Source organism: Hippocampus guttulatus, chromosome 23 (assembly GCF_054856545.1).
Source record: "Hippocampus guttulatus isolate MCC_2025c chromosome 23, RoL_Hgut_1.0, whole genome shotgun sequence".
Taxonomy (NCBI): Eukaryota; Metazoa; Chordata; class Actinopteri; order Syngnathiformes; family Syngnathidae; genus Hippocampus; species Hippocampus guttulatus.
In genome coordinates, this window is record NC_141283.1 from 1,005,422 (window position 1) to 1,025,280 (window position 19,859).

Consider the following 19,859-nt stretch of genomic DNA (forward strand, 5'->3'; position numbering starts at 1 on the left):
CCAACACACACACACTTACTGTATATATGATATATTACAAAGCAAATATGTCGGCCAATACAGTCCATCCCCAAATGCATAACCTGGTCAGTCTGCAGTTGAGTAAATAAACAGGCTAGCAAATGATGCGCCAGTGTAGTTAGCAAAGCCTGTTTGGCCTGCGCCTTAAAAAAAAAAAAAAAAAAGGAGAACTGTCAAATACGGGCCACCAATCCCGTCTCTAGGACGAGGGTTCATCCGTCTACATTTGTTACAGCATAAGATGAGGAGGCCGGAGGAACAAGCGTCTATATTTGTCCGTCTGAGCCTCGCTTGGCTGCTCGCTCGCCCTCTCATTCTCATTCGCTGCGACTCCCCTCGGTTATCTCGACTTCTTCTTCTCGCCGGCCCACCGTATAATTACCCAAAACTGTACAGAGACAGCGCCGCGGCTCCGCAGCCAGCCGCCGTCATCATTGGCTGCTCGGCGCTCCGACTCGCCTCGCGATTGGCCGTGGGCTTCGGTGCGGGATTCAATCAGCTGGGTGGAAGTGTATGTAGGTCAGTGTGTAGCGATGCCCCCACCCCCTTTTTGCCTTCCCGTCTCCCCTCCCCTCCTCCAGCATCTCGGCGCTCTTGTGTTAATTGGCCACCTTCCAAGTTTGAAACCCGAGAGAGAGAGAGAGAGAGAGAGGCTCGAGGCGAGAAAACGGAGGAGGGGGGAGGGGGTGAAGCGGGGAGGTTAAAAGAGGAAGTGAAGTCGACGAGGGGATGTGGGCTGGGGGGAGGATTTGACATGGGGAGGCCTGTTGCACTCAGCGGTGCAAGAGTACAGTATGTACAGAACAAGGAAAAAAAATGAAACAAACAAAAAAAAAAAAGAAAAAGAAAGATCGCGGGTGAGCTTTTCCTATCCCAGGATGCACCCCTGACTGGTTGCCTATTTGAGATACCAATGCGGGTATTCACTCTGGGTACTACTTCAGCAGTATGGCAGCAACTATTACCGAGGGGGACATACTCAGTTTCAGATTTTTATTTCTTTTTTTGCCTTAAGTATCGGTGGCTGGTATCGGAAGCCTCCAGGAGTACCCGATATCTTGAAACAAGGCCGGTATCGCCTCGATACTGAGATATTAGCGCATTTTCAAAACCAGCCTTTGGCACACCAAGCACGCAGCGTGCCCGCTACTTGTTAGAAGTGATGAGAGAGGAGTTCAATAAAGACAATGCGACGTAAATGACAGCGGCGGCCGCAGTTTGGTGCTTTATCTTAATCTTTAATCTGCCGGATTGTGACTCTGCGCGCACGTACACACACGTGCACACACGCTCTGGCCCAATGTGCCACTTTCCAAAACGCTGTCACGCTGACGGCCGCGTATCCTCTTGCGGCTTTTTTTAATCGAGGCGAAGGCTGGCTGTCGCTGAATAATTCACACTAACCTAAATTCTTTCACTGCCTTTTGCAACCCCCCCTCCCCCCCGCCACACTCAAACATGAATCCTGAACCCCCCCCCCCCCCCCCCACGCTGTAAGTGGTGGTCCCTAGGCGTCGCCCGCTGTAGAGCGACCCAGACAATCGTCAGACAGAGCAAGTAAATACACTTTACTTTGGTGGGCCATCTGCAGTCTTGTCTGTGTGCATCCTTCACATTAAAAGTACGCCCGCAGCAGTTTTATCAGCAACCCTGCCTGGCCTGCTCACCTTTTTTTTTTTTCAATCCTGCAAGATGATGATGTCGCCCTGCCCACTTGCACTCAAGTACACAGAGGCTCGTCTGGCTTGTTTCCTTTCTTTTTGCTCTCCCTCTGCCCTGGATTTGAACTCGTGATGGCGATTCGTCCCTCGCCACCCATGTGTGCGCACACGCACACAAACAGCGAGTGACTTTAGCCTAACTCGACCTACCAACTGAGCCAGTCACTGACCCACTTAGTGAGGAACAGAGCACCAGACGGACAGCAGACTTTCTACTGCGGGGCATTCTGGGGAAAAAAAAAATGACGAGACAACAACAAACGATGCATGCACCCACACACACACTCTGACACACATTTCCACACACTTCGGCAGTACAAGTATTTGTACTTTGCTACAGTGTATTTTCTGACTCTTACAGATTTTTTTTTTTTTTTTACTAAAATTGACTCCATTCTGTTGACATAGGCTGGTTACTTTTTTTATTCAACCTCCAAAGATTTTTTTTTCACTTACTGAAAGAGTTGATTTGTCCTTTTTTAACCTTTTTTTTCCTTTATTTATTTATTTTTTACATAATTCTCCATACTTCTACTTCAACACAAGCATGCAGTAAAGTGTGTTTGCCAAATGTGGCTCGCAGACAGTAGAACATTCACACTGTGGACATTAAGTAAAACACTGGCTGCACACATGCTGTACTGCGTCGGACTGTATCGTGTACTAACCATGAGGTTTATGATCGTGCACATAACACCCACAAACACACACACACACACACACACACACACACACACACACACACACACACACACACACACTAACGTCCAGACAGGAGCCGTTGTGAACTTAAGTTGCAACACATCAACTCATTCATCGCGTAACCAGACAGCGGAGCTAACGTAAAGCCGCCACTTCCACTTTTGAGTCTGCATTATTTCTGTTATTTTCAGCAGACACTGTGTGAGCCCATCGACCGCCGACCGCACGTGCCGCCGGCGCGCCGTCGTTGCGGCTGACTCGCTCGAGGAGGGTTACACACCGTATTGCGCTCCAAAACTGGTTCGGTTTCTGTAGCAACGAGGGCCGACGATGATGCTAACCAAAAAGGCAGCGCCGCAGCACATTGAACAATGCCTCGGAGTGGAGTGACGTGTGCGCCGCGCATAGCGCAACCGGAGATGCGGCAAATTGTTCTGTCCACACCGTCTAAATAAAATTAACTATTTTGTTTGAAAGTACATTTGGTAATATTTGGAAGCCTCTTGCTTCCACCATCAGCAAGAGGCATAGCCTGCAGAAAACTGCTTTCTTTGCACTCCCGTAACCCCCCCCCCACCAATTCCCCTCCGCTCTACAAGGACTTGGCACAGAAGCGGCAAAAGGATTACCAGAAATTTCTCCTTTCAAAGGCACCGGACCCGTCAAGCTGCACAGTCACCTTGCACTGAGTGTGTGTGTGTGTGTGTGTGTGTGTGTGTGTGTGTGTGTGTGCGTGTGTGTGTGTGTGTGTGCCCAGTGGAGCTCCGAAGTGCCTCGGAGAAAGAAAGTGGGTGAAAAGCGAAACAGAAAGAGGGGGGGGGGGGGGGCGGTGGTTCGGTGGTTAGAATTGAGCGATTGGTGCTCGCGGCGAGTGGGCCGGGCACGAAAACAACAAAACGAAGAGCTCGCGAGCAGAAAGTTCTGGCCCGCTGCCAACTGATGTCACCACGCAACTTTTGTGCGGTTAGGTGACTTTGAATGAAGCCCAAAAAAAGAAAAAAAGAGAGAGAGAGAGTGAAAAGTACAGGTTGAAAGGAGCAGTGGGCCAAAATATCCCGATGGTGATATATCGTATCCGTCGCTAACGCTAGCAAATAAGCAGCAGAAGATATTCGAGAGCGCTGAAATATGTGCAGTCGCGCGGGGAGCGACGTCAATTTTTTTTTTTTTAATACGGCGAAGTGAATCTCGCTGAAGGGCTAATAAAACATGTTTTAGCACGCCGGTGCGGTGTAAAAATCTGATTGATGCACGCCGGTCCAAATGAGGTGCCTTAAATTGGCGATTGGGTTGGTCCTTGGGCCTAAAATAAATACTTGATCGCAATCTAGCATCTGCGAGGGCTTTTTAATGAAATTCCATTTTCGTTGCCATGCCGCTCAAGTTCACTTCAAGCTGCGAGGTCCAAAGGAGGCGCCTTGTGCATATTTAACCAGTTTGGACTTCTATAATAAATCATCTCCTTTTATAGTGTTCGGAGTTCTCTGAAGTGTTCTGAACTCGTGCTTCTAGACGAAAGGGGCGAGTGAATTCCGTAATTAATTATCACGGTCATACCAAGAGTGAAACAAACCGACATGGTGAATCCTTTGGTCATTATTTTTGGAGTATCGGTGACGCGGTATCGGTGCGTATTCAAAGAGTGAATACTCGAGAGCCCGTTGACCTGCCGGTTGAGTAGAAGCACCTGTGGCGAAAGCCAAACTGTGGTTTGGTTTTTACTTTTCTGGACACGAGATTTGACACCTCCGATTATATTTTGGCAAAATTTGGCGACTTGAACTCAAAATTGACACGATTAGGCTACAACGCCCAGCCAATCGGGGAAGCAAGCCAATACGAAACCCCTGTCATGCATTAAAGGGGAAAGTCGACCCTCCAATTTTCTTGACAAGAATTTATGGTTAAAATGTGACCCCCTAAACCTGACAAGATTTCCTCACCAGCCTTTCCGTGAAAGGGTTAAGCATGCGATGGCCAACCCGAGCATGTCTAAAGTGTCACCGTCGGCTTTTGGATGGTAATAATGAGTTGCGTCTCAGCGTGATGGAGTCACGCACACGCAATGGCGCGTGTAGTATGTACACTATTCAATACTGGACACTCATGTGCCCACGCGGAACAGTGAACTGGCTTAACTGGATTTTAACGGGAGTGATTTAATTACGGGTTATTAAAGAACACAAAGCTTTGATTCACAACGAGCGAGCGCAGGCTGCGTCACACCGTTTTAAGGCTCAGTCACAACGGCGGCAAATAACCACGCGTGAATTTGTGCGAATTTCTGCAAACGGCTTTCGAAACCTCCTCAGGTCATGCGTATGGATCGGATCGAAAACAAAAAAAAAAACATGCACAATGTATTGCAACTACATTGATATCAACACCGAGGCTAAAAGGGCGACACATTTTTTATGAGAGTTGCGCGCACGGTACGAACGTTCCTCCGCATTTATTTGTAAACGAGGCCCCGCTGCGTTTATGCTACGCTAGGAAGAGGAAAAAACATTGGGCGGGGGGGAGAAGGCTTCCTTCGTTTCCTGCAAGCAGGAAGTCATGTGCCTCCTTCAGAAAGGCGGGTGGGCGGAGCCAGCAGAAAGTAAGGCAGGGGCCACTCTGTTGCTGGGAGAAAAGACACCAGGCAGGTCCTTTTGGTGTGTGTGTGTGTGTTGTGTGCTTAAGTATACACACTTGAGACACTGATCCACTGTACGAATGTGTACAGTATGTTGTATGGGGGCGGGGGGGGGGGGGGGGTAAAACTTGACTTGCACTCTGCTGCTTAGCTAGGGGGAAGAGAGTTGGCAGACTTGGAAGTGCTGACATCAGCACAGACGCGCGCGCGCACACACACACACACACACACACACACACACACACACACACACACACACACACACACCTTCCTGCAGTTTGAAATGGGGGCAAGCGGGTCAGGCAGGTTTAAACAATCTGGACCGGGCAAGAAAGCTACAGTAGGTCAAACACACAATACAGCGAAAGAAAAAAGCGGCCACGTAATATGAAGCCGTTTATTGACTCCGTGGGTCTCGAGAGGCTTTTTGAAAGCTTATTAAAAGCTGTATGTTGTCCCATAATTGGAGGTGTTGTCTCCATACAGCACCTATTTTTAACTGACAATCAGCCCCCCCCCCCCCCACCTGAACGATTGCGAATGCGTCATCACCCTGTCAGATGGCGTTATAGGATTTTACCGGTTGGTTCGGTGCCATTTGCAGATGATGCGATGGTTGGGGTGAGGAGTGTTGTTGTCTCGGTGTAGCGTGTGATTGTCACAGGGTCTGGGTTTTCAAGTTTAGGATGAGGTGGGGGGGGGGGCATGACTTTTTCAATATTTGTCTCGATGTAGTCCAGATCCTAGGCACCTCTCGCTCCAAGTCGGTTGGGGTTAAACAGCTGGATGGATAGATGAAAATAATCCGGTCAAGTTGTTGACCCAGCCTATATTTCTCGCCGTCATTGTCGACAAGTGAGTAAGATCGAGGCCGAGCCAGACAGAAGTGTCGACGTGCTATCAGGGGGCAGAAAGATAAAGCGACCGGTTGATTTAGATCCCATCACTTGCCTATCAGCCGTGGTAACGGGCAAAAGAATGACGATAAGGTGAGGAGGGGGAGGGGGGGTTCAGATAGTGACTTAAGGCTCCCCCCATTATGATATCTGGATTCTCCCCGTTGGAGAATCGGCGAAGAGGCCGCTCACGCCGCAAAAGGTTGAGCGGAGGGACTGTGGAGCCCATCTGGCTTCGGAATGCCTTTGGAGGGTGAGGGGGGGGGGGGGGGGGGTCCCCAAGAGGAGCTGGAGTGCTTTGCTGGGGAGAAGGTCATCAGGTTACCTCACCACCTGCTTCCACCTAACAATGAACGTATGGATGAGTCTTGCGCAGGCTTGAATGACGGTAGAGAAAAAAACTTGGAAATGGGAATCGTGGAACATATGGTAAGAGTTGTTGTCCTTTTTATACGTGTGTGTGTGTGTGCGCTGTATCTGTTTTTAGCATCATTAGAACAAGCCCTAAATGCCAGCAGGGACTCGGCGCTAATTTGGACCAGATGCAAACTTCTCTGCGGCACCAATCGCACATGTGCACGCACACACACACAAACACACACACAGATACCCGCATACAAACAGGAAACAGCACGTCCCAAATTCCAAACCAATCAAGCAAGAAGATTTGCAGCTCTTGTCTGTGTTTGACCAGAGCAATGCGGTGTTACGCTGTGATCGTCGGTAACACCGACGCAAGATCTTGAAAAGATGGCAGCCGCGAGAATGTGACTCTGAGAGAACCCCCCCCCCCAAACTCCAAAACAGTCTTGCGTGTGCGTGCCTCGGGATGTGGCTACAAAGCCAGCAAGGGGGCCGTTGTTGTGAAAACATGGGATCAGAAGAAGGGAGCGCGCCTAAGCGCCGCCATACATGCAACATGTATGCCCTATATGGCAAATGAGTAGACTCGAATGTATTCGCACAACAGTTTTGTGTCCAATTTGTGTCCACCTAGTCCAAAATCATCTTTTTGTAATATTCCACGGAATCTTCCCTAATCTGCCGTTGAGTAATTAAACGCAGAGGAGACACGGGCAGACAGGTCTCAAAGTCTCCGTGGTGATTTCCCCTAATGGTGTTTGTTGGGGTTGAGGTCAGGGTAAATGTTTGTTTGTCTTAGGACCAGTTTTGACGCCATGTCCAAAAACTCTTAATATCTTAATAAAAAAAATTAAAAATTGACCTGAACATCCTAAAAAATCCATTTGTGATTTCTGAAGAACAGCACCCTGTCTTGCACGGCGAACTGGGTTTCCACGAACCGCTGTCCTGAGGTAACCTAAGAGTTGTCTGAACAAGCAAAGCCCCGTTCTAAATGGATACACAAGCCTACACCCACAGTGTGCTGCATGGTGTTAAGTGTTACGGCCATAAACCTTAGTCACCCCCTCTGCAGGCTCCATGTGTTAAAACAACCCAGGCTTCACTTCCTTTGTGACTGATTGGTTCTAATTGACAAAAAAATAAAAATAAATTAATCCCATAATAGCTTCACCGTTCCTGTCGGTGCCTCCTTTCGTTTAGCTTTACAACATGGCAACTAAAACTCAATTCATAAGCTGTCAAACACAGACACTCCGAACACATTCTCGGACCAAATGCTCTGGAGATGTTTTTGAAACAAAGATGCTATCGCTAGACAGTTAAGCAGCTAACGATCCTGTTCCTGTTAAATTGCGGTCACTTTTGTTCAGGTTTTTGTGTTGCACAATTGTCTGTGAAACCACTTAAAGTCGCGAGGCTCCGTACTGACGTAACGTTTGTGGTCTAAAAGAAAAGATGCTAATGATATATAATTTCCGCGTGTACGACTAAACTATCGTGTCGCGGCCAACTGGCACCAAGTTCCGAAGCGGAACACATGAAATGTCTCGAGGTTTTCAATTTTGGTATCGAGGAATGCTCAAAATCAAAAACGATAGCGAGCCTGTTGACTGAAAGTGTTGAACAGGATGCGAACTGATTTAGCAAGAAGATATCAATCAATACTTTCTCGTGTAACTTTAGCTTTTTTTATTTTTTAATCTGACATTAGTTACACTTAAAAGGCGATGTGATGATTCACTTGGGCGAGGCTCTCAGCTTCTCGTCGGTTCTGCTCGACTAAGATAACAAATGGGCTGAAGACTGCATGGTAGCGATTTTCTTATCTTAACCAAGGACACTGTAACGCCGGTCATAAAATGTCCACCGCCGCCAGCACTTTTACCGTTCTCTCACTGTTGACATCATCCGTAATGAAATCCTTCCCTCTTTGCTCCTGCGTTGATTTGTAAGGAGGTGCGGATGGCAATCTCATTTAGCGCACGTATTCCTCATCTCTCGCTCCATGACTCCCCACAGGAGTAGCGGCATTCCCATTCCGGCTAACTATGAATCATGAGACCGCCGCCACTCCATCCTTCTACACATCAGTGCCGCTAGAGACGTCGTTAATCATGTAGACACCCTGCCGAGGGTGTCGTCTTTCCCCCATCTGTCCTCGTCTAAAAAAAAATAAAAAATTTAAAGTGTGTTTATGCCAAGCTGCGCAGTTACGTTTGCGCCCGAACAGTAAATCCCACTTTGGCCGGTCTTTACAATATCTGCGCCAACTAGGTTAGTAGAATGACACGGTGAACCCCAACGACTAATGTTGTTGTGTTGGGATGAAATATTTTTATTTGACCACTTAGTTAGCGTACCGTATTTTTCGCATTATAAAGCGCATCTAAACGTATTCAGGCATTCGTGATGGCTTCGCTATGGCTACAAGATAGATTCAAGCAATCAACACAGAGACAGGCTAACCTGAGCTAGCTATTTCGCTGACACCCACGTCACTCACCAGGCCAAGCCCCGCCTTTTAAAGTCACACACATTCATGGTGGTTGCGAGTGTACAAAAATATGACCTGCTCCTCATAATCCGTATTATTATTCTTCTTTAACGATGCAATTTTTTTTTTAATCCGATTAATCGGTATAATTTGGATGATCTGCAAAATGCTCTCCTGGTCATCGCAAGAATAAGATGTTATTGTTGTAACTTTTTAATCGTAATATAGTTTTATATTCACGTCAATAGACCACAGTCCAATTTTGTTCATGTCGTATTCTTAGTTTTGTTGTAAAATCATCCGTCATATTTTTTTAGACTTTTTTTTTCTCAGATCTGATCTTGTCTTGTAATATTCCAACTTTTTTCTTACGATTTTCCTGTCTTTTTGTTCTCTTAATATTCCGAATCATTTGTGGCTACGATACAACTCTCCTCACAATATTCCAACGTATTTTTCTTGCATAATAAACCCTACAAACGCCGTGAATGTCACTCAAGCTACTTTGTGCGGCGTATTCGACACCTCGGTCATATTAACGTCATAATTATGACCAATGGTCATAACGTGTCAGAGCAACTCCTCCTCATGCTTCCCGTTGGGCATGTCCCAGCTCGCTCGGTCTGGAAGTGTCTTTGTTGGGGAGTTTCTGCTATCAGTTGGTGTGTGTGTGTGTGTGTTCTTGGCAAGTGCAGAGGCTCTGAATGCTCTAGGACAGAGTGTCCTGAAACGTCTTGTAGTGGTATCCCGTGTCCTCCCAAATCAGAGTAAACACACCATATCATAAACTGTTCCACACACACACACACACACACACTCACACTTATACTGTACATTAACACACAAACAGCTGCTTGGCGCAGTCGAACAATTTCCATATGTTATATCATTATATATTTTCCGCCTGACTTTCCACTTCTCGGCGCGCATGTGCGTGTTGGGTCTGATCTCACATATAGTCGCATTTTTCCAAGAAACTCTCATCAAAAGCACACTAACCTAAAGACGCGTGACGAACCGCGACGCTTCCGATTGGCTGCCGGAGGTGGGCTGGGTCGGGCAACTCCCCCACCTCGGGCTCGCTCACTGGTGGAAACCTAACCGTAAACACACACGCACGCACACACACGCGTGCGCGCGCACACACACGCACTTCTCTGACCATGTGGTCTTACACAATGAGCACATGGAGGAAGAGGCGGAGTCTTTGCAGACGCTTTGTCAATCAAACGGGGAAGAAAAGAATTTGAAGAGCTAGAAGGGAATGTCGTGCCATTTGCATGGTCGGGGAAAATTTCAAAAAGAACACCACCCAAATGATAGAAAATTGATTTTTTTTGTAATATTATGACTGCTCTTCGCTTATCATGTTATATTTATAATATTGTTACTTTATCCCTGTAAAATGATGACTTTGTGACCCTATTATACAAATCAAATCTTGTCATATTAAGTATACTTTTTTCTGCAAAGGTTAATGATTTTATTTAATTTTTTTGTGGGGTAGCATTTCAACTTTTTCCCGTAATATTCCCGCTTCTGCCAATTTTTGTATTTTATTAAGTGTGCCATTCTTTTATTCATCGTACGATTATATTTTAAGAGCTTCACTTTTCGCTCTGAATTGTGTAACTGTGCAAAAATAAGAGTCCAAATCATGGAGCACGGCCTCAATATGAATAATACTTCAACTGCATTTACTCACCAGTGAATGTATCACCGTTGCTTTAGCAAGCAAAGCGTATTTGGATTTTAAGACCGACTGTGGAGGAGATTAGGGAGTGTACGGCACCAATATAAAGGGAATGAGGTATAGCAGGATTCCATCGCCCAGCTCAAAATCCCTCTTTAGTGTATACGTCAACACAAGGTGAACACAAATACACACACACACACACACACACACACACAGGCTGAGACACACTTATGATTGTCAGGAATGGAATGTTCTGTCTGCAGTCCAGAGCACAGGGCAGCTGGAAGCAGGACACTGTATGTGTGTGTGTGTGTGTGTGTGTGTGTGTGTGTGTGTGTGTGTGTGTGTGTGTGTGCGTGTGTCAGTGTGACCACAGTATAAATAATCCCGCTCTCTCCGCAGTGGTAACTGAGGTGAAGTTACATGTTTATTTGTCAAGCGTAACATACGTGTTACATATGTGCATGTTCCTCCATATTCCGACTGTTATTTTCGTATTCTGTAATTTGTTTTTATTTTTCCGATATTGCATTATTGCCATGACAGATTTATTTATTTATTTATTTTTTTTAAAGGCAATGACTTTGACTGAATTCTCGGCAGAGCGACACTAAGTGAGCGCTCGCGCGTGTGCGTGCGTGTGAGCAAGTGTGAACGTATAAGAGAAAGTGACTTTGTGCAGCTGCCCTGTCAAAGCCGAAGCACTACAGACGCCTTTTTGTCCACCAGCAACACGTGGGAACAACCAACGGCCGTCATGCCAAAATGTCCTCACCATCGCCAAACACCCCCCCCCCCCCCCCCCATTTTGAACACTATCACGTTTGACTGACGCCCAGAGGTGCAAACTCCCATTTGGGTCGCTTTTCCTCGTGGTGTGCTTTTTTTTTTTTTTTATAGCACACGGGGTTACATCAGCTCCCGCCACGCCGGATGTCGTAAATGCGCGATGACGAGCGTGAGGCGGAGCGCTCCCATTGGCTGAGGTGGCTTCCCACACTTGCTCCTAAGTGGATGTAGCCGTGCGAGCTGCGGCGGAGGGGATTGGCTGAGGGGAATTGGATTGAGGAGTCGTCGGGAGGGGTTCCGAGAAGGTGTTGCAGTGTGTTTCATCAGCCAGCAACAGCACATAGCTCACTTAACACATATGGAGACGGCGGGGGGGGATCTGTTTATTAATAATGTGATTAAAATGGCAAACTGTATTATTAGTTAACGTGGAAATAGGTCATAATTCATCCCGAGAGTAACACTTTTGGGCATCGCCTTGTAATAAGGAGAGCATCTTTTGCATTGCCATGGCGACCAACGGGATCACCTCTTTTCGTAGGCTACAAAACTGGTGGACCTGCCTGGACACCCCCCATGTTGCGCTAATATTTGCATTGAATGGGCATTCTTCCTTATTTCTACTTTAATTCCTTATTTAAATGCAGGATTTGGTACTTTTAGTGTCTAGACTAAACCGCAATATCTCAATTTTGACCGAGCAGGTGACCCGATTGTTTTGTTGCACTTGGAACAGCTGACGCAAAGCACGCTTATCATGTGTTATGTAAACTCGGGCAACTAATCTGAGGCGAATGTCAACACACGCCGTACCGCATGCTAGCTGGGTCAAACGCATGCATTGTGTAACTTAAGGCATTTTAAAAAAAAATTATTTTTTTTTAAAAACCCGAAGGCCCACCACATACTTTTGATCTTGACTTTGTTTACAGCCGGCAGAGACGGTCTTTATTTTATTTGGATTTGTACCCGGCGGGTGGATCCAAAATGTTGTCTGTCAAGTTTATAGAGTTGTGTCATCGAGCATTGGATGCTGTTGTCGGCATGAATCGGAGCTGCTGTCTGTCTCACTGAGCTCTTTTTATTAATGGCCTTTGGGGAAATAGCCCAGATGAGAGACGTACAATTTTTTTTTTTTGGGTTACATTTCTCAAGTCGCTGCCCCTCCTCCCCTGCGCGACTTTACAAGAAGGAAGTATGTAGAGCATAAGTGTTTTGAGTGTGTGTATGTGTGTGTGTGTGTGTGTGTGTGCGCGCGTGTTAAAATGTTGGATAATCGGACAACATTATGTCAGGCCTCGAGAGACGGTGCCAGAGGATAACCAGTGGTCTCCCTGGAATCTCACCTTACCTCGTTGCAAGGAAACACACGCACACACACACACACACGCACACACACACGCTCAACCCTCATAAACATTAACATCCAGCGGTCATCATCGACTGCAATTCTTTGATGGGATTGCGTCAGAAAAAAAAAGCGCACATTACTCCAGTCAAAACTTAGAGTCTCAAAAACGCAGCGGACGATACTTTCCGCTTGACCGCCTTGAAGGCACAACTATGCACGTATGCATGCAATGTTCAAATAGAAAAAAGTTAGGACTCTGCTCACACCCTACATTAAAAACGGGGATAATCTAAGCCCACTCCTTTTCCCTTTGCGAGCGTACTGCCAATCCAAACCAAACCCAGGAAAAACGGGAAATCCAAAAAACACGGTTGTGATTTTGACTTTTTGCCCGTTTCAACCCGAGAACGCGGTCACTAGTGTCACGGCGTTAAAACGTATCCATCGGCGCAGGAAAACACGCCGCCGTAATTTGGAAGGCTTGCTTTAAATGGGAGGAATTAACATTGCCTTCGGTCCCACAGGTCCTGTAAGAGTTTATGAGGGAATGAGGAGGTGGGAAGGAAAAGGAGAGAGAAAAAAATATGGGGGGGGGGGGGGGTTGAGAATGAATTTCCCCAAAGTGCTTCGGTAGCTCATGGCACAGGAAGACAAGAAAGAAGCCATGTGTCACATTCCGCAGAGGATCGTGTGTCAAGGAATGCATTTTGGCTCTTCTCCGGCTTCAATTTCAGCGTGCACAAGAAAAGGAGGTGCGCCGGTGCGATTTGATGACATTGTCACCCATCACCGTCATTCAAAAAAAAAAACTGCAATTTCTCCTCACGAGATGCATCCGACTCAAAATTCTGGCCTACATTTGTGGCCCGTTGTACAAAATCGGAAAACGGCTTCAATTTGTTTGTTTGCGTGACGGTGATCCGAGTCTCAAAAGAGATTCGTCGAATCGTGTCGAATTTTGGAAAGTCATGAGCACTCGGCGCCCATGTCCGAGCCTCCGCGTCTCTCCACGCCCGCCCACCGGCGAAGCGTGATTGAACTGAAGTCGCGTCCGTCAGGCTGCCGTGTTTACGATGGAACAAACGAAGCAAAAACAATACGGCTCATGCGCGGCAACACGGGCGGTCATGTGCTCCCAATCTCCCAGGAAGCTGCCGGGTAGTCCATGGGAAAACAAGCCGGGACTTTGATCGATCGGCAGTGGCACGCGCGAGCACACATGATCCGTTACTGAATCTTCCCCTTGCGCAACAAAGGAGCCCTTTGTTCATTCTTTGGCAGAAGCTCGATGATGGCTCACTGTCCCTCTTGTCTCTCTCAACACAACGACCGCGGGTACCTACTGTACAACGTAGACATCAACTCAAACCGCTGCGTTTTTTTTTTTCATCCAAACTAATTGGTAGAATCTTCATCATGCGACGAGGCGATGAGCCAAAACACAATGCCGACGCAACAGGGGGGCGGGGGGGAGTGGAACATTGGCCAAGTCAATCACCAGACCTGAATACGACAGAGCATGCATTTCACCTCCTTAAGAGGAGACTGAAGGGACACCCCCTCCCCCCCGGCCCACCCCAAAACAAACAAGAACTGAAAGGGGCTGCAGTAACCTGGAAGATCATTTCAAATGAAGAATTCCACAGTCAACGGCAAGTACGGGTTGTGCACCAAACATCAAATGTTATTCTCTTTAAAACTCATTCAGTACCAGCCAATTCTAGACCAAGTCTGAAAAGACGTTTAAAAACGTCTTTGGGAGTGAATGAGTTCACTTAATCACGTCTGTTCCAATACTTTTGCTCACTTTAAAAGTGGGTGGGGCTTCAAACAAAAGGTGCCCTGTGCCCTGAACGCATCTCGATGTAAATACCATGAAATAAAAGCTGGATTTCTGACCTTTTGTCTCGTATTCATCTTTCGGATCTGAAACGCCGATATCTTTGGGAAAGAACAAAAACAAAGGAACGGACCTTGCCGTTCCTAGACTTTTGGAGGGGACCGTAAATGCTCATGGAACACATGAAAAAAATCTTCATCCACTAAACACGTCATTGATGGAGTAACGCCGAGTTGGCCTTTTGTGTTGCAGAACTCCATCCGGCACAACCTTTCACTGCACAGCCGCTTCATCCGCGTCCAGAATGAGGGCACGGGCAAGAGTTCCTGGTGGATGATCAACCCAGATGGCGGCAAGGGCGGCAAAGCCCCTCGCCGCCGCGCCGTCTCCATGGACAACAGCAACAAGTACACCAAGTCGGCCCGCGGACGCGCCGCCAAGAAAAAGGCCGCTCTGCAAGCCGCGGCCGCGGCCGGCGACGCCAACGGCGAGAGTCCCTCGGGACTCTCCAAGTGGCCGGGGAGCCCGACATCACGCAGCAGCGAGGAGCTGGACGCCTGGACGGACTTCCGCTCCCGCACTAATTCCAACGCCAGCACCCTGAGCGGCCGTCTTTCGCCGATCCTGGCCAACCCGGAGCTGGACGAGGTCCCCGATGACGAAAGCCCCCTCTCGCCCATGCTGTACTCCAGTCCCGGCAGAGCTCTGTCTCCCGGCAACGCGGCCGTCAACGGGAAGCCCGCCCCCGCCGAGCTGCCCCGTTTGGCGGATCTGGCCGGGACGATGAACCTGAACGACGGGCTCGCAGACGAGCTGATGGACGACCTGGATAACGTCAACTTGGTGACAACCGCTTCGGGACAAGCGCCCTCCAACGGGACCTCGGGGTTCGCTTTTGTCCCAAAATCCAACGGGCTGGGCTCACCCGCCCCCAACGCTTCGCCCTCATCCAACTCTTCTCCCAACAGCGGAGGAAATTACAGCAACTCCATCTTTGGCTCCCACCCGCCGGGCTCCTCACTGCGTCCGTCCCCCATGCAAACCATCCAGGAGAACAAGCAGACGTCCTTCTCCAGCTTCGGCAGCGTGACTCTGCAGGACCTGCTGAACTCCGACAACCACAGCGACGTCATGATGACCCAGTCGGACCCGCTCATGTCGCAAGCCAGCGCCGTCGCCATCGTGTCCCAGAACTCCCGCCGCGGCTTCATGCTCCGCAACGATCCCATCATGACATTCGGAACGGCCGGAGGGGTTCCGGGCAACCGGGGGGAGATACCCCAAAGCAACAACCACAATCAGAGCTCTGCGAGGTCGATCAACAGAGGCCTGAATTTAGCCAACGAGGTGAACGCTTTGACGAACGCCAAGCAGCAGCTCCTACTTTCACCTCTGGGAGGAAACGGGTCCTCCTCCATGCAGATTGATACCACCATCTTCCTGAACGGGGCGGTGAGCAACGGCGGGGGAGTCTGCCAGGATCGCTTCCCCACAGATCTGGACCTCGACATGTTTAACGGCAGCCTGGAGTGCGACATGGACTCGATCATCCGCAACGAGCTGATGGACGCCGACGGACTGGACTTTAACTTTGACTCTCTGGTCAACATGAACGGCGTCAGCAACTTCGCGAGCGCCAAGCAGGCCTCTCAGAGCTGGGTACCCGGCTGAAGAGGACGCACGAGGCAAGTCGGACCCCCCCCCCCCCCTCCCCGTCTCTTAGAACCTCCTTCATAACAGAAAGATTTTTTTTGAAAAGTCTCTTGACGCTATACCGGTCTTGCAACTGTTAAAAACAAGTTCTTTCAACTCACAGGTGTCCAACTCAAGCCCCGGGGGCCAGATCCGGCCCGCCAGATCATTTTATGTGGCCCGCGAAAGCAAATCACGTGTGCCAACTTGCTAAAAATCCGGACCGAAATGTCAAATTGTCATGCGTAGTAAATAACTTTTGCTGGCATGTTTACAGTCACTTGAACAATAATTGAACAAACTATTATAATAGACTTGACTGATTTCAAAACCAGCCATCTATTCATTTGTTGTGTACAATTAATAATTTTGTGGTTTCACTGTCAGAACGGTCCTCTGTGACTCAAATGAGTTTGACCCCCCCCCTTTCAACTCGCAAAAATCAACCATCGTAATCATCTTTTTTTTTTTATTCCTTCTCCTCTCCATAGGTCTGAACTGCGCATCACAAGAGCAAGTCTGAGACACGCCCTCTTTTTTTGCCAACACCAGCCATCAGCACAACATTGAACACCAACCTTGTGTTTACACGACGAACACTCGTCTCGGAGTCGGGGGGGATACGTCGGACTTTTAAGCGATCCACCCCCCCTGGAAAGAGCCTCCTCCGAAACAATAACAACAAAAGTAAATAAATCACAAAAACTCTTGAATTATGCAAGTTTTCTCGTGTATAAGGCTCTCAAAGACACACTGCTCATCAGGTGGGACGACAAGGACAAATCACAAATGAATGCGCAGTGTGCCATTCAAATCTCACGGACAAGCCGTGTAAAACTGATCCAGTGCATTTTTTTCCCCAGGGGATGTTGTATTTATCTGCCCTTCCGTGATTCTTTTTTTTTTTTTAATGTTCAATGTTTGTTGTTGGGATTTTCCGTTACGTGAAACAGAGCGCCTCGTGTGTGTGTGCGCTTCACCACTATCGCCACGCACTTCCTACAAATGGCTTGAACAGAATAATTTCCATGATTTTTTATTTTTTTTTGAAAGCAGCGCCAAAAAAAAATATTAAATTAAAAAAATACTAATATTAAGAAGAAAATTTCACTTGTGGGTATTTGTACAGTACGAACTTTTAAAATTTGTTATCACAGCATATTATGTAGCGGAAAAAAAATAACGAAACAAAAAAAAGTGAATCTATGTGTTCTATCGATGTGAACATTTCCACAGCATTACAGGTGCTATGTAAAACAGTGTTGAATCTTTTACTTCGTTTAGTTTAGAGAATTTTGTGCCGTTTTTGACCCTCGACCTGCAAAAAAAAAAAATGATGGGAGAGGGGATTGGAGGGGAAGTTTGGTGGGAGCATCCAGAAGCCATTTTTCTCCTCCGGCAAAACAATAAGCTGTGTCTTCTGTACGTTGCCAAATTACTTGAATCAAGCAGCAGGATATGCTGGCAGCCAAAATCACAGCACTCATATGCACATCATGTCTAAACACACACACACAGATAAAATTAAAGACACACAGTGTGTAGCGCTGTTGTCATTAGCTTGGTGGGATTTTGCTTTTTTTTTAATGCGCATGTATAGAAACACTCAGGGGGCGGGAAGCAGGTAGGGTGGGAGCGTATTCGTAAAGGTATTTTCATTCAAATAAATATTTCCGTGATACTTTGTAACGTTTGTAACATGTGACCATTTTGGGCCGTCGAAGTAGATTTTGGGCCACGATGAAATGATACGCGAATCGCGACGTGACCAACACTGAAGTGTGACTCTTGCGAGAGGAAAAATAAATAAAATGGCCGTTTGAAGGGAATGAAGTCATGAGAAGTGCTCGTTATGCTTAGGATGAGGTTTTTTGTAATCGCACCAACTTGCTCAGAAGAACCGTGGCTCTTGCATTCATGTTTGCATGGGAATTTTGCGGTGCGCGCGTCAATATAAGGACGTTTTAATCTTATACACGTCGGTCATTTTTCTCAAGAAATTTATTCTGGAGTTTTTCTCTTTCTGTCTTTTTTTTTTTCCCTTGAAAGATTGCAACTTTTTCTCAAAATAATCCACATTTATTATTGTAAAATGTTCAGCATGGCCCTAAAACTCAAACATCATGATATCAATTTATTAGATAACGTCCAATGCGTTATCGATATGTTTTTGGGGGGCAAGTGCACACATCGACATGTCCAAAGGTAAACTACTCCGCTACTTTGCAGAATCCCCCCCGCACCCCCCCACCCTACACGTTTGATGTATTTCTGCATTTGGAGCTCCGTGTTGTGTGTGTGAAACGCATTTACTCACCCGTACGTCCCCCACCCCCCGTCGTCGTCTATTCCTCGTCGTTCTTGACCCCTTGATACCTCGCCAAGGTCGAGTTGAAGAAACGTTCCGACGTGTCCAGGTCGAAGCAAACGTATTCCTTGAAGCTGATTGTGTAACCGTTGTCGTAGCATTCTGATCCGGAGGCCCTGAGGTGAGGGGAAAGTGACATGAAGGTGTATAATAATGTACAGACATGTATATATACGTACATTTATATATATATAATACATATATATATATATATATATATATCACCAAGGCAGAGGAGTGTGACTGCGCAGTTTTTAAGGATGAGCAAGTTGTAACCACTCAACTCGATTGCAATGGTGCCGTCCCCCTTGACAGCGATTCGAATACAAAGACGACAGCCGTAAGTGTTCGGACAGCAGTGTTTTGTATTTGCGAAATCAGAATCACTTGAACCATCCTCTGACTTTTCTGCGCTGGTTAATTGTGTATTCGAAGACACAAAAAAAAAAAAACTCTTGTCCTGTGTTGGGTGTCTGTTTTTTTGATGTTGTTTGAAACAAATAAAACTGCTCAGCGTTTGAATTTGAATACACTGACTGTACAAAATGTAAGGAAGAGATTTGCTTGGGTTGCTGAAGCAATGACGTTTTTTTTTTTTTCCTGCTTCGGTCATTCTCCTTCCACACTCTACTGCAGTGAACATTTAAAGAAAAAAAAACAGAAGGAAAAAAAAATTCAAGCGATAAGACCACTAAAAATCGTAATCACCTCGTTTGTACTTTTGTAAAAAGGCTCCCTTCCATACGCTCCTCTGTCCAACTTTGTCCCGTATTATTAATCTTCTGGATGGTGATGTTAGTGGGTATTCTTCCTGTGTTCTCTTTTTTTTCTGGAACTGTAATCTAGTTTGTATAAGAAATGGTGCACATGTAATAAAGCTTGGTGAGGCTCCACATGCTCGTTGTTCCGTCTTTTTGTCGGCGCTCCCTTTTATAATCCCAAAAAAATACGTTTTCAAAATATTTTCCGCACTATAAGGCGCTTCGGACCATAAGGCGCACCCTTCAATTAAACTGTTTTCATACATAGAGCGCACCGCATGATAAGGTGCATAGAACAGAAGCTACTATAGTGGTTGCGGTTGCGCTAGGCATCCACCAGATGGAGCTACGCTAAAGGGAATACAATACAATACCGTTTATTTATATGGGGCTTTCACGAGCGCCGCAGTTGTAACAAAGCGCTTTACAGAACATCAGAGAAAATACGACGTCCTAAAATCAGAACATTGATCCATATTTGAGGCGCATCTGATTAGAAAATGGAATGCGCCTTATAGTGAGAAAAA

At 46.9% G+C, this 19,859-nt stretch overlaps 1 protein-coding gene across 1 annotated transcript in view; it reads left to right on the top strand.

The window, feature by feature from the left end:
- Positions 1 to 19,464, top strand: part of LOC147185597 (forkhead box protein O3-like) — a 34,717-nt gene extending 15,253 nt beyond the window's left edge. The window contains exons 2-3 of the mRNA XM_086104066.1: positions 14,764 to 16,196; positions 16,695 to 19,464. Of these exons, the coding sequence (XP_085960192.1) occupies positions 14,764 to 16,182 (1,419 nt within the window). The 3' untranslated portion in view covers positions 16,183 to 16,196; positions 16,695 to 19,464. The remainder of the gene's footprint in view (positions 1 to 14,763; positions 16,197 to 16,694) is intronic.
- Positions 19,465 to 19,859: the final 395 nt, after the last annotated feature.